The 15,170-nt window shown below is 39.0% G+C and overlaps 1 protein-coding gene across 1 annotated transcript; it reads left to right on the top strand.

Moving 5' to 3' along the window:
* Positions 1–2,266: 2,266 nt before the first annotated feature.
* On the top strand, positions 2,267–14,628 carry LOC115743128 (lon protease homolog 2, peroxisomal). The gene is made up of 17 exons (XM_030677770.2): positions 2,267–2,508; positions 3,480–3,592; positions 3,687–3,795; positions 3,954–4,123; positions 4,335–4,426; positions 5,283–5,462; positions 5,541–5,624; positions 6,388–6,515; positions 6,929–7,130; positions 7,213–7,419; positions 8,632–8,762; positions 9,011–9,224; positions 10,244–10,546; positions 11,383–11,577; positions 12,045–12,290; positions 13,538–13,639; positions 14,115–14,628. The coding sequence occupies exons 1-17, from the start codon at positions 2,273–2,275 to the stop codon at positions 14,196–14,198; spliced, it is 2,796 nt and encodes a 931-aa protein (XP_030533630.2). The 5' UTR covers positions 2,267–2,272; the 3' UTR covers positions 14,199–14,628.
* Positions 14,629–15,170: the final 542 nt, after the last annotated feature.

Below are 15,170 nucleotides of genomic sequence, written 5' to 3'. Positions count from 1 at the left end.
AAATCGTGGGCGAGATATCCCAATTCCTCTGTATTCGTCTATTTCGGGGAATGTCTTCAACCCGAGCAAAGGTAAGTCCTTTGTCTCTGACGACCTTTGTCAAGTGTTTAAGGATGGCCGGCACGAACAATGGCTTATTTCAATCTTGAGTTTATTTTCAAATGATCGACTTTTAAAATTGTTCTTGAAATATCGAGGGGGAGAGGTACGGCCAATGTTGACGATTTCGATAAAATAAGCTACATCGATTTGAACATTAAAAATTGAGCCTTATTTGCACGTGACTCGAAAATGAGCAAAACAATAATCGAGGTCCGCCAATGAATTACGACAACTCTTTTCTTATGATAATATAATTCCACTTTTTTTCTGATCTAAGGTGTGTTCCTGTGAAAAGTAAAACGAAATTCAAAGCCATAAACTTGCTTTTAAAAGTTATCGCGAGATATTTAAATGCATAAACTTTTATAATAAGATGTAGGACCTTTAGTTCGGCATATATTACATGCTTATTATAACTTTTGTAATACAATAGCCGAAAGTAACATGAAAAAGCAAAAGTACCTTGTTAACAAGGACTTTTCATGATGTTATTGTTGTTGTTATTATTATTTTTAATTTGGCGATATAAAGTGATATGTTTTACTCCGTTTTATGTGATATGAACAAGATGAATGACTGAGATTTTTCTACTTTATATGTTTATTATTTACTAGTGCCCTAAAGAATTCATTCTTTCATAAGTATCGCGACTTTAAAAACAAGGATTTTGCCGACCTAATAGCTTTTTGGTGATCGTGAGAATAATAATATATTATGGGCCACAAATTTTTAAAAGAATGTACTCTATAATAAATTTTTTAATTATTTTTTATAACTTACATATGCTATTAATCTCACAGTAAAAAAAAAAAAAAACTGCCGTATAAGTATACTTTAAAAAAATTGAGAAAATAATAAGTAAAAGAAAAGAGAAAAGCAATCCGAGAACTCACCCACCTAGAGACGCGTTGCCCCCACCTTATCCGGAGATCCAACGGCTCCACAGGTTTTGAACTCAGTCCTTCATATCTGGGCCCTCCGTAATAAAAGCTTCAATTTCTGGACACGTTTTCGAATCCATCCGGTGCACGTGAGCCCGGTGAATTTCAACACTTTGATCGCACGGTCCAGCGTGGGATCCATCGACATCAAAGTCACATGCAGATGCACCCAAATCAATCTAGAGAACAACTCCGATTCCTCCATTCCAATCGCTCCGAGTTTGCATCGACGCGCACGTCTCCCCGTCGCACTCCATTTCAACTGCTATCAAACCGCAAAATGGTCATAATGTCTTCATGAAGCCGTGAATTTGCAACTTATCGGAAGCGAATTTCTGGATAGATCATGCCTCGTGCATTTGCCAGCTAATGTGGAGAGATTTCCCGACTTATATGTCCTCGAATAGACCGAGTAGTTATGATTCAAATAAAATATTTCGTAACGGACATAAGATCTTAATAAGATCTCCCATAAGTGTATTTGTCTTGGTCGCCCCTCCCATTGTATTATGCATGAAAAAACAAAAACAACTTCATTTCAATTCCAATAAACAATGCTATTTTTTTTTTAAATTTAATCATAGATCTATAGATATTCTCGTAATTCTCTTTTTTTAATCGAGTCAATAATTGAGTGCGAAATCATGTTATTTTGGAATAAAATAAGCATATGGATGTGAAACGACAACATGGATGGCGATAATCTTATGTTTCCATAGCATTGAAGTGTCTCCCGAAAATTCTAACGATAAGCAAGCACTTACCTCAACCCATTTGATTATAGAACAGATTGAGAGTACGAATTTTGTCGAGATGTAATTTATTTATAAGTAATCGGTGCTAGTAACTTTTATTTTCAGTTAAAAGTGAAAGTATAAATAAGATGACAACTTATTTTTGAAAAATGATAGGATCGTTAAGAAGAAGCGACGGAGTTAGCTTATCCAGTCAAAATTCGATGCTGAAGCCTCCTTAGAAAAAACATGGCCACGGTCATACGTGCGACTCTTATTTATCAAAGGAAATATCCTTCGATCGCAGGAGGATAGGAGGGGGTTGTCGTAATCAATCGGGCGAAGAGAAAGAAGAGGAGGAGGAGGTGGCTGCTTCCTCGAACAATTTTAAATGAAAATCACGTGCAAAACCAAAGGCAAATAAAATTAAAAAAAGAAATAAGAAAATTAGAGTTTTTTTTTTTTTTTTTGTGGGAAAGAAAATTAGAGTTGGGAATGAAGAGATGCCATCGCTCGCCCTTTATCGTTAGCTCCTCCTCGCAACGCCAGCCCCCTCCTCTCTCTTCTGTCCTGTGGTCGGATTCTGTTACAGCAGTGCAGTCGAAGTCTCGCGCGCCTCCGAGCATGGCGGAATCGGTGGAGCTCCCGAGTCGGCTCGCGATTCTCCCGTTCAGGAACAAAGTCCTCTTGCCCGGCGCCATAATCCGCATTCGATGCACCTCCCCGAGCAGGTATCGTTCCGCTCGCCGTCGATTATCTTCTCCATTTCGATGCCTCTTTCCTCGTCGCGTCGATCACTTCGACTGCGCTTGAGTTTCTGCTTCTTTGAGGTGCTGGGCGAATGGCGAGATGATGCCTTAACCTGGAATTTTTTGATGATTTCGTGGTCGGTCGGAATAGTGACCTCAAGTGTCTTTGGATCGTCGCAGCTCAACGCGGTACCTTGTTGAGCTGAGAATTCTAGACTCAAGACGTATTCCTATGGCATGACATTTCCTCTCGGGCGTGAAAAACAGAGTCGCCCGAAGCGCCTTCTGTTTGTGTAATCAACTTCAATTTGTGTTCCCCCCCTTCTTATCGGTCCTTCATGTTCGAGATTCTTACGGTCTCTCTATACCTGAGGTTTTTTCTTTTTCAATTAATTTAATTTTCTTACACCGTCTCTTTATGTGCAAGTTTTTACCGTCATTAGTTTGTGCTGGAAAGGATGGAGATTAAGCATGGCTTTTGCGTCATGTGTTTTGCATATTGGAATTGGAATCTATAGTATTTTTCCGAGCTGATAATTAGGGACTTCACATCCACTCTCAAAGCCCACCGTCCCAAGCATGAAAACCAAAGTAAAACTGTCCATGTGGCTACACATAAATTTTGTCGGATCCCTACTAGTTTTTCACAGAAATTGTGTATTATGGACTTAAAATATTTTCCATGGTAGTTTTTTGGTAATCTTGAGTTTGGACCCTGTAGAGCTGAGAGTTCAATACAGTTATCTTTCTTTTTCTCGGTTGATTGTAACCGGCATCGAATGGCCAAGAAAGGCATATTCATTTTGGGGTGAAAATCGTAGCTCAGGACAGTTCCTTTTGTTTGAGGAATTGACATTTCTATGTCGTCAACTTTGGCGCTAATTGAATGATCACAGTTAATCTTGAAGTGATTTCATGGTTATGAAGCGAGTGAACATTCGTTGGTTTTGCAGTGTGAAGCTGGTGGAGCAGGAACTATGGCAGAAGGAGGAGAAGGGTTTGATTGGCATTCTGCCTGTACGAGATGCTGAAGAGACGCCATCTGTTAGCCATGTGATATCTCATGGTACTCATTTTGCTGCTATTTTGGTGCAGTTGGTGTCTACCATTGCTGATATTGGTTATATGGTTTAAGGAAAGTGAACCTTCATGTCCTTCAGGTGTGGCAACTGATTCAATTGAACGTAGCTCTAAAACTCAAGTTGGTCCAACAGATTCTCACAAGTTAAATGGGAAAAACCCACAAGAAGTTATTCATTGGCATGCCAGGTACACTTACCGTGCACTTCCCGTAATAACTCGTCGAAATTTCAGTGTCCTTTTATGCCTTTGGGAATTTGCATTATGAGTCGATCCTGCGTTTCCTTCCCTTATATGTCTTGTTCTCTTGGTGAGATCTTTACGCTTATGTATGATTCCAAAATAAGAGGAGTTGCTGCTCGGGCTCTACATTTGTCAAGAGGAGTGGAGAAACCAAGCGGCAGGGTCACATATATGGTTGTCCTTGAGGGTCTATGCAGATTTAGTGTACAAGAGCTGGGCACCAGAGGAACATATTACATTGCAAGGATAACACCTTTGGAGATGACAAAAGCTGGTGATTCTTCTATCACACACTTCATTACAGGAGATATATTTCAATGTTATGTACAATAGAAGAGAGATATCAGATTGTCACTTTCCTGAACTGAATCCTAACCAGACCAAAACTGAGGGAATTGTTCAAGTGAAATCGATTTGAGTTCTGCTAATGTGCTTGGTGTTCTCCATCAATATGCTAAGTGTTGTATATGTATTCAATTTATTAGAGATGGAACATGTGGAGCAAGATCCAGATTTTATAGCATTGTCTCGCCGTTTCAAAGCCACCGCAATGGAGCTTATTTCTACACTAGAGCAGGTAAAATACAATACAGTTCCTTTGGAATTTGAGTAGGAAATCATGAAATTGTGTTAGAGCAACGTTTGTCCTCATATGGTTGCGTTTTTAATAGGTCATGGATTTTATTAGTTATATTTGAGTAGCGTTGTTGATCCACTCCCTTTTGAATTTTGCTAATATAGAAATGCAAAGTATAGTAAGACTGGTTTATAAAGTTATGTCACATGTTGTAAGTGAACATAAACAAGGAGCTATATTCAGTACCCACCAAAATTCTGCCTCATTACTTTGTAAACCAATTTGGTAACATTCAGCTGTGTCTCTGAAATTATTCATCTTAGCTTGTCGTCGAGGTAATACTGCCAGTAAACTTTTATGGTTTGTTGATTCTGCCTGTGCACAGTTGCATCTAATGAAAGTTTGGTTGGGCACAACGCCCTTTCAAGTACTCAATTATTTCTCGTGACCTATAGCATGACAAAGTATAATAGACAAGCAGTTTTGAGACCTGTGCATACATTATAAGCCTTTTGAAGTACCACGGAGGTCCTCGATGCATGATGGTTCCTAGTAGTCTAACTCAGATTGACACTTAATTCATAGACTGAGTTCTTGCCAGTGTAAATAAAAAAGCTGTGACTTGATAATGGGAAGATGAGGAGCTTTCTCACTTCCTTGAGTGCCATTTGACCCAGCCAGAGAATTTGTTTCCAACCATTTAAAGCCTGGTATACACTTGCTTTCATCCTGCATGCTTATAGAGCTTGCTTTCAAATGCATTATGCCTTTAATTATCAAGTAGACATGATTTCTGCCATTTGGTTGTGGCCTTGGTGCATGATAATCATGCTTCAATTCTCGTTTATGCCTACAGAAACAAAAAGCAGGTGGAAGAACGAAAGTTCTACTGGAGACAGTCCCGATACACAAGTTGGCAGATATATTTGTCGCTAGCTTTGAACTAAGTTTCGAAGAACAGTTGTGCATGTTGGATTCAGTTGATCTGAAAGTGCGCCTGTCAAAAGCTACGGAGTTAGTTGATAGGCACTTGCAGGTATTGTTTTGATTAATTTGTAGCTTGTGCATGCATTCTCGTCTTGATGGATGATGCATTGGTATGCTCATGCAACAGTCAATACGTGTGGCAGAGAAGATCACACAAAAGGTTGAGGGACAGTTATCAAAATCCCAGAAGGAATTTCTTTTACGTCAACAGGTGATTTCATCAATCCTTAAATCAGCTCCAATTTTATCCTTTAACGTGGGTTCAACCTTATTTCCAGTCTCTGCCGTCAATCTTGCACTTCGTTTTTTGGGCATGCGTCAGAGTATCCTGGTCAAACAAAACTGTAAAATTTTCAATAGTACAATTAGAATTAGCAAAGGCAAAGTTGGAGATAAAATGAAACTAACAAATGAATGAGACATGATACTAATTATTTTGTTTAATACAACATGTAGACAGCAATATATGATTATTGAATGCCATGTATTTGAATGGTCATGTAGTACGCTCTAGATGAGGCAATCAATGAAGACTTGGTTAATTATGTTTCTTATAATTTTAAATGAATATTTTGTTAGTATTGGTATTGACCTTCTCGGCCCAGTTAGAAATGTTGAGTCAAGTATTATTTTCTGATGGAAGCAATTAATGATGCTATCAAGAGGGGAGGGAGAGAGAGAGAGAGAGAGAGAGAGAGAGAGTCATCTATGTGCAACTCAATTTAGATGAGTAAGGCATACGTAGTGTCTTTTGAATTAATTGTCGACAACAATGAAAATTAAATGGAGGATTCTATGAAGTTGTTTAGAAAATTATTTTTGAGTAAGATACTTGTTGTGGCGAGTCTGGTATTCAATGACCGTCTTTTTGTTTGGTGGTATAGATGTCTGTACATTCTTATACAAGGAACCATGTTATTCCTATTACAGCAGTTTGATTCAGCAACTGTTCTCTTTACGTGTTGTGTTTACAGATGAGGGCAATCAAAGAGGAACTTGGTGACAATGACGATGATGAGGATGATTTAGCTGCTTTAGAAAGTAAAATGCAAAGTGCTGGGATGCCTTCCAATGTTTGGAAGCATGCACAAAGAGAGTTGAGGTACGGGTCAATTTAATGAGACTTTAAATGCTCTTAAAACTTCTGAACGGATGTTGATGAAAATGTGTCCTCGCAATCATCTGGCTATAGCTAGTACTTTTCTTTGGATGGGCAGAACATACAAGATGGAAGTTTTTTGCTGTGCTACTTGCTTCTCCTATTTATCATAAGGCTTATTTTGAGCAATTCTTATGGCTAGTCAAGAGGCTTTCATGATAACTTTGAAGTTAATGTGCTCCTTATTAGGGTCAGAGTTTGATTCCTTATTTTCTCCTTGTGAACTTGTACCGTTTTAGGACTGAGAAGCCAATTGTCTGGCATCTTCAGGTTGCTGATTCTGCATATGTTCAATGCTTTAAAATCCACAAAACATTGGAACCTGAAATTTTTTGGTTACTTTTGGCAAATTCCAGGAGACTTAAAAAAATGCAACCACAGCAACCTGGATACAACAGCTCTCGTGTTTACCTAGAGCTTCTTGCAGATCTTCCTTGGCAAAAGGCCACGGAAGAACATGAATTTGATCTGAAAGCTGCAAAAGAGCGTCTGGATACTGACCATTATGGCCTGGTCAAGGTCAAGCAGCGGATTATTGAGTATCTGGCTGTTCGCAAGGTTGACTTATTGTTTAACCTCAAGAAACTAGGTTTTATCAGCTTGAAATCAGATTTTTCAACTATGATTCTTTTCAGTGCAGCTTAAACCAGATGCGAGAGGGCCAATATTGTGTTTTGTTGGTCCACCTGGTGTTGGAAAAACTTCTTTGGCTTCATCCATTGCTGCCGCTCTGGGAAGAAAATTTATTCGAATTTCTCTTGGTGGTGTAAAGGACGAGGCTGATATTAGAGGGCATCGGCGGACGTACATCGGTAGCATGCCTGGGCGTCTTATTGATGGATTGAAGGTAGAGATCCCTTTGTTGGTTTTGTGTAGGAGAATGCAAAGACATATTACATCATTGTGATGAGTTTGGCTGACTTAGTAAATATTACTAAGAGACATCAAGTTTCACCATGTGAATTCAGGCCTTCCGTTGACATGGTATTAGATAGAATGGAGTTTTGTGTTTTAACCTGAGCAAGAGATAATCGGTTCTTGCATCACATGACTAGGCAATTAAAAACGATAATGGTTTTTGTTCCATATATGCAGCCAAGAGTTAGTTGTCTTTACATATTGAGCCTCTATCACATATCCAATCTCCTATTTCTTTCCTTCAATGCCCAAAATTGGAAGTGACTTTTCTTGTCCACAGATATGTAGATCCAGAATTATGCTGTCAGCTCATTCTTTATTGATCTGCGGTTGTGCATGTAACCATTTAACCATCAAGAGAAGGTCCTTGACGATCAGATATCTATTCACTGTGTCTACCATCTGCTTATAGAGATTCCCTACTTTTGTCTCTCCTCTTTGCAACCAATCCATCAATAAGATGCTTTTAATGCCTCTCAAGCGAGGGAAGGTTAACATATCATTTTGGCTTAGGTCAGTTTTGATTTGCTCTATTTCTACAGGAGATGTATTTGAACGTTTATCTTTTTGATTTTGTGCGGATTAGCATTAGTTCTATACGGAATTGGTTTTAGACATGACTCTAGGTTAGAAGTCCACAGTAACTCAATTACTTTTACTTAAATGTGAGAGTGCACTTTAATCATAGTAATTTGGGAAAGATTTATTGCTTTGTGGTTGAAGTGACTATTATTTGATAAATATTGTCGAGACAGTTATGCTGATTTGCTCCAAGCATTTGGTGTCTTCATACTTTCTTCTTGTTAGTTTTCTGTTACTGAATGTCATCTCTAGCTCGAAGTGTCTCTTTTGCATAAAAGGACTGGATCATAGTCATAATGGTGAGTCAATTTGCTTTTTTCCCAATTTCACCGTTTGATTGTGTATGAGTTGATCATCTAAACTATGGATTGTCAAAATGCCTTTGGACAGCTTGTTGGCTGGTTTTCTTGAAAGGTCTCCTCTCATGTCACCTTTGGCATTGGTTCCGATATCTTGACTATTCTTACCTTGTGATCTGGATAATGAGCCTGGTTGGCTATGCTTGCACGTGCTTTGCCTTTGAAGCTATGAATAATTTTTTTCTTTGTTTGGCTTTCAGAGAGTAGATGTTTGTAATCCAGTCATGTTGCTCGATGAGATTGACAAGACTGGGTCTGACGTTCGCGGTGATCCAGCTTCGGCTCTCTTGGAGGTTCTTGATCCTGAACAGAACAAGGCTTTCAATGATCAGTATCCTCCGTTGTCTTTTCTTTTTTTGATGAGCATTACGTTGGATAAGTGTTCTTTAGTTGTGCATTATTGGTGCTACTCTTCAGTTATTTGAAGGTTTTGAACTTCTGATATGAATCTTCCATCATATCAGATCACAGCGAGCTGAAATTATTGATACTTTTAGGATGTTTGAACCATGACCTGCGAGTCTTTCAGAAGCACGAACTTTTTATGCATTGTATCAGTGTTTCCTTAGTTGATCCCAGCTATTTAAATGTGCCGTTTGACCTATCAAAGGTGATGTTCGTAGCAACCGCAAATAGACTGCAGCCTATACCTCCACCGCTCCTTGATAGGATGGAAGTTATTGAGCTTCCAGGATATACTCCTGAAGAGAAGCTGAGAATAGCCATGCAGCATTTGATTCCTCGAGTTCTCGATCAGCATGGATTGAGCTCCGAGTTCCTTCAAATTCCCGAGGTACTCAATCTGGCATGCAGTCTACCATGGAAATGGAATTGAGATGCTTTTAAAGTTTGATAACCCATATATTTTTTACGAGTTTCTCATGTTCTCTTGAAATACATATGCTTATCTGCATTTCTTGATTACAATCCAATGCCTCCTCCATTTACTTTAGTGTTTTCTGAAAAGAGGGGATTATCTTGATATTTCTGCACTTCTACTATGGCAGTTTTCCTGTGTTAAGTTATTTAGGGTGGTTGCAAGAGAAGACCTTTGGCTAGGTTTAGACAAGGGTGGGGTTTGATGATACCCTATACTGCTTTGGAATACTGTAAAATGACATCTTGGGGATTTGTTGTCTCCATTTTTCAAATTGTATCTAGTAATGATGACTGGTGTGCCCTTTTCTGGGGCAGTACGCTATGCAAATGGATCTTGACTTTCCTTGAAGGAGAACCTGTGTGTCAAGAATTCATAAATTTTAGACCTACATAGGCAAGGAGTTTGATATTCTGGATTGAAAGCTAAGCTCATTAAAATTCATTTACGAAAAGTTATTATCTGAATTACTGGTGCGTGTGTGCATTTGATTAGTTCTTTAAATGCAGCAGTTACTGTTTGTTGAATAAGATCCTCAAATCACAGCACTTGCTGTTGCTTCTCTTGATTATTTACTTGTTCTTAAAAAATTGAAAATGCAATTGCATTTGGTCTTCTTCGGCTTATTGAATATGATCCTTATCAATCACAGCAGTTAGTATCTAGGCCGTAATTTAACACCGGAGGAGAGATGAGTAAAAGGAGTAAACATGTTGTAGGGAGAAGAGCTCAACGATCTGCTGAAGAACATAAGCGGATTGAGAAACTGTCCTAGTGCATCCCATTGAAGGGGTAAAGAAACTAAGGATAGAAAACCTGACAAAAGTACATTTGTTTGTTTGTGTATTCTGTAGTGTGCTTGCCTTATTTACATGTTCGATTCTTTTCGATGTATTTGATGAATATAGACAATTCTTTTCTCTGTTATTTGGCAGGCTGTGGTGACACTTATCATTCAGAGATACACTAGAGAGGCTGGTGTCAGGAGTCTTGAGAGAAACTTGGCTGCTCTGGCTCGGGCAGCAGCTGTGAAAGTTGCAGAGCAAGAACAAGTTGTTCCATTAAACCAGGACATGCACCGGCTGGCTTCACCATTGGTGGAAAATAGACTTGCTGGTGGAGGCGAAGTGGAAATGGAAGTCATACCAATTGGTGAAAGCAACCATGAAATATCTAGTGCATTTCACATTGCCTCACCTTTGGTAGTAGATGAGCCAATGCTGGAAAAAGTACTTGGGGTAATTTGCTGCCATACAATCTCTGGCTTGTGATAAAAGCTGTTAAAACTCTGCTTCACTCTTGCATTCTTCAAAATGCTGCTATTTCCAGATCATTCAAAATGTTTATAAGCCAACTGATAGTTTATAACTAATTTTGCACCGTGCGGTGGTTTCATTTTTGTGAAATTGTCTGGACAATTGTTTTTATGGGAGGATTTTCTTTTTTTTTTGCTCATATGTTCTATCAAGAGCTTAAATACTGATGATTGCACTAGTGTCATGCATCCAGCATCCTCAAACTTCATGAACATGTGGCAGTGTAGCTAATATATACTGTGAATCAGGGAAAGTGTGTGCATTCTGTCATGCTCATTAGTTTATATGTTAGGGTCCATTGGGCACGACTGCAAGCGGAAACTGTTGCATACGAATGAGTAGATGTGGTTAAAAAGCACAGCCCTTTGCTTGATGCCCCCGCTATGCATGGGGTCTGGGGAAGGGTTGGACCACTTTGGGTCTAATGTATGTAGCCTTTCCTTGCAATTTTAGCGAGAGGCTGTTTCCGCAGCTCGAACCGGTGACCTCCAGGTCACTTGGTGATAACTTCACTGTTACCCCAAGGCCCCCCTTCACGAGCAGATATGGTAGCTTCTGGGAAAAAAATAATGTGCCATTGGCCTTTGCAATGATTGAAAAGCTGAAAATGTGTGACAATTCTTTCAATTCTGAAGCTTTTGTTGCTAGGTGGTTTTTCTTATTCTTGTTCTCCTTGTGCATAGTTTGTTATTCAGGAGCTAGTTCAGTTACCATGTATCTGTTGATTGCTCTAAAGTCTGTACTTGCGCAAAATGCAGCCTCCACGGTTCGATGACAGGGAAGCTGCAGAGCGTGTTGCAACTCCTGGTGCATCAGTCGGTCTTGTTTGGACCAATTTTGGTGGAGAAGTTCAATATGTTGAAGCCACAGCAATGGTGGGAAAGGGTGAACTACATCTCACTGGGCAACTTGGTGATGTTATTAAGGAATCAGCACAGATAGCGCTCACTTGGGTAATTTACTTATTCAGTAGACGCACAGCTGATAATTAGAAGTTCAAATTATCTTTCTTGTCATAAAGAACAGCGTATATCTTGATAAGAGATAAGTAGCACAAAAGTTGGGATTTCTAGTGTTTGCTCCATTGGGGATTCCATGTGGTGGTTTATCATTTTCTGTTTGTTTTTTTTTTTTATAGATTATTGTATATTTATATGATTATAGTGTGTTAAGATCATTCTTCTTGCTTAAAGATATGTGATTTGAGATCAGTATCTTGTACAGGTCAATTTAATTACTGCTTAACTATAAACATGTTCATCAGCTTGTTTATATTACTTCCTGTCATGCTTTATGCTCATCGAACAGGAAAAGAATCATATTTTGATTGTTACAGACAGCTAGAAGTATTTGATAGCCGGACTTGTTTTTTATGTTCTGGATTCACATTAACAGCAACTCTTTTCCATGGCTTTTGCAGGTAAGAGCCAGGGCAGCTGATCTCAAGTTAGCTCTTACAGAAGAAGTTAATTTACTTCAGGGGAGGGACGTTCATATACATTTTCCTGCTGGGGCAGTTCCTAAAGACGGACCCTCAGCTGGTATTACTCTTGTAACGGCATTGGTTTCACTTTTCAGTCAGAAGAGTGTTAGAGCAGATACAGCAATGACCGGCGAGATGACTTTGAGAGGTCTTGTGTTACCAGTTGGTGGCATTAAGGATAAGGTTCGTCTTCCTCTCAGTATCATTTCAGTTAGTGTTCTTGAAAAACAGAGCGTGCAGCTATTATGCATAAGATCATGAATTGTTGCGTTATGCAACATTTGTGTATCATAGGATGGTTCTTCACTTAATCATGGCTTCTGACCAGTTGTATGGGGGCACTAAGCAAAACATGAGGGATTTAATAAGAAGCATGTTTTTGACATATCTGTGACTAGGCTGGAGTAGCCTTTCATTCATTTTTACCAACTAATAGGTCATCCATTTCTTATGCTGTCAAGAAAATATCTGCTAGAGGCAGTCAACCTTAAACATGGTGCTGAATGTGCTATAATTCATAAAAAGCGGTCTCTAGGCCTTGATTTGGGTAGTAGTCCAGTGTGTGCCCATGTTATTCTAAAACTGTTTGGGATAGTCTGTCAGACTGATATTGAGTAATCTCCCAGAAAATGATCCGTTAATCCTTTTTAGATTGTTTGGATTCTGGTCTGCTTCTACATATTAGAAGCGTTTGGTCACTTGTTTAATACATCGGATATCATCTTTTCATATCTACTGCAGGAAAGTTGTCAAATTTGTTTGGACGAGAATTTCTTTCTAAGCCGACAGTTTTATGTGTAACTAGCAGAAGACCCCTTCGTTGAACGGTCATGAAGACTAAACGATGCATGAAGGCAATTCTTTGATATTTAGGCGGGAACAAAATTAGGGGGAAAATCTACTATTGGAGGATTAGGATAGAGAACTCCATGACTGTTATCATGTTAATATTATTACTATTGAGGGTCAAAATTGGACTAGGGTTGAGATTTCTTTAACATGTGTACGAGTAATTGTATGTATGCGGTTAGCCAGTGGGTCAATCATTACTGTTAAGCATTAAATGGTGCAAGCACAGCGGCCCATCGCCTGCAAGAAATTGACATATTAATGTGTTGATGCATTTACATAATGATAGTGATAATGGTCTGATCTTGAATCTTGGTTTGCATGCACAAGCTGGGGGCTGCGAAGCGTCGCATTTGGTTATGTAAGATGTCTATTTTTCTAGTTTTAGGTTCTAATCCTTCACTTGGAGTAGAATGTATAGGGTACAACTAAAGTTCAATTGCTTTCACTGTCAGGTTTCTCTTATGAGCATTATTGGACCATTCGGTTTTTCTTGTCTAATGGAAAACCCGACACAATGCGTAGGGGACTCAATTCACGGAAATAGTGTTAACTAAGAAAGCCCCTTCTCTATTTTGCAGATTTTGGCGGCACATCGCTATGGCATCAAGAGAGTCATACTGCCGGAGAGGAATCTAAAGGACTTGGTTGAAGTACCATCTGCTGTGCTAGCGAATCTGGAGGTACCTTCATTTGGCTTGGGCTTTTTGTCCTTTTTAACATTTCTCAATTGTCTTATTTTGTACTTGCATCTTTTGGTGACAATATATAGAAGCTTCAAGAATTATAGTTAACTGATTTAGGTGCGTGCGTTTCTGACTATAGCAGTAGGGGTGCGTCTGCAAAATGAGTTTATCAGCGAGAAGTTTATTTTGGGTTTTGCTAGAAGATGTAGGAAGTTAGGTACTCTAAGCCAAAAGTTGACTTATTTCCCGCTTGGACCGCCTCTCTGAAATATTACTTCATAGCCAGATGCATGATTCGAGTATCCTGTTAGTGTTGTTACTACTGACTCCACAAATGCATGGCATTACTCAAGATGCTCTGTCGTAATTTGCTCTAGACATGAACGAAAGAATAGATTGAAGTAAACTCATCTGATCATGGATGCATCCATCTGAAGTTTATAGCTAATAATGGGGACTTTTTATTTAACAGGTAATACTCGTCAAGAGAATGGAGGAAGTGTTGGATCAGGCTTTTGATGGAGGGTGCCCTTGGAGACAGCACTCGAGGTTATAGCAGGTTCTGGAGTCATTAAATCTTCATCTGTGGTAACTTTCACGGGGGATGTACTTCAATGTAGCTTTCTTTCCAGCTACTCCGGTAACCCTTTGCGCCTTTGGAACAATCACCGGTACGAGAAATCCTTGAGCTAAAAGGTCTTATATGTTCTGTCTTCTCAGCGAGTGCAGATTTTTTAACGTGCCCTGGAAGGTTTGGCCAGTCTGGCCTCTTCTCAGCCGGCCATTGGAAATGGCATTCTCCAAAGTTGCGCCGTTTCTCTCACGTCTCCCGAGCCTTGCGAGTTCCTTCTGTTTGTCTGTAATATTTATTCTGTTTTTATTTTAAGTGTGGGGCAGAGCATTACCCCAATTTGTTGTGCCCTCCTATTTCTTGTATGTAAAACCCGCTTGTATCTTTATAGTGCAGTTGCATCTTTTTATTCTGTAAATTTGTTTTGATTCGGTTCAAGAAACGATTTAACCTCAAGGTTTTATTTATTTCGTGAAAAATGAATGATATGAAAATATTTTTCAAAAAATTAGCGCTCGCTTACAAAAGTAAATAAATGATAAATATTTTCATTTTTCACAAAATTATTAAGGACTATTTTTTTTTCTTGAATAGTTATATTTCAAACAATACAAGTGAATTATTTTTTTTTTTGAAAAAATATTTTTCAAATCGTTTAGTTTATGCTAAATAAATTAATGGACCCTAGATGTTAACAGACTAGATTAATGGTCGGGCCTAGGTGGGCTGGACATGGTTTAATGCAATTTCTATGCCCAAATGTTGAAACAAGGTCCCCCCCTTCAGAAATCAACTAGTCCTACATAAACCAGATCTTAGGTCCAGAGATCGAGCCCAACCAGTGTTTGGACGGGCAAAGTTACAAATTTGGGCCTTTAGACCCCCGAATCAGCCCTTTCAAAAACGTAAGCCTGACTAGCCTGCGCATTTCGCCCGGTTGGCCCATATTAACGAATA

Source organism: Rhodamnia argentea, chromosome 3, assembly GCF_020921035.1.
Source record: "Rhodamnia argentea isolate NSW1041297 chromosome 3, ASM2092103v1, whole genome shotgun sequence".
Taxonomy (NCBI): Eukaryota; Viridiplantae; Streptophyta; class Magnoliopsida; order Myrtales; family Myrtaceae; genus Rhodamnia; species Rhodamnia argentea.
Note: the sequence above shows the minus strand (reverse complement) of the source record. Positions and strands in the feature narration are given on the sequence as shown.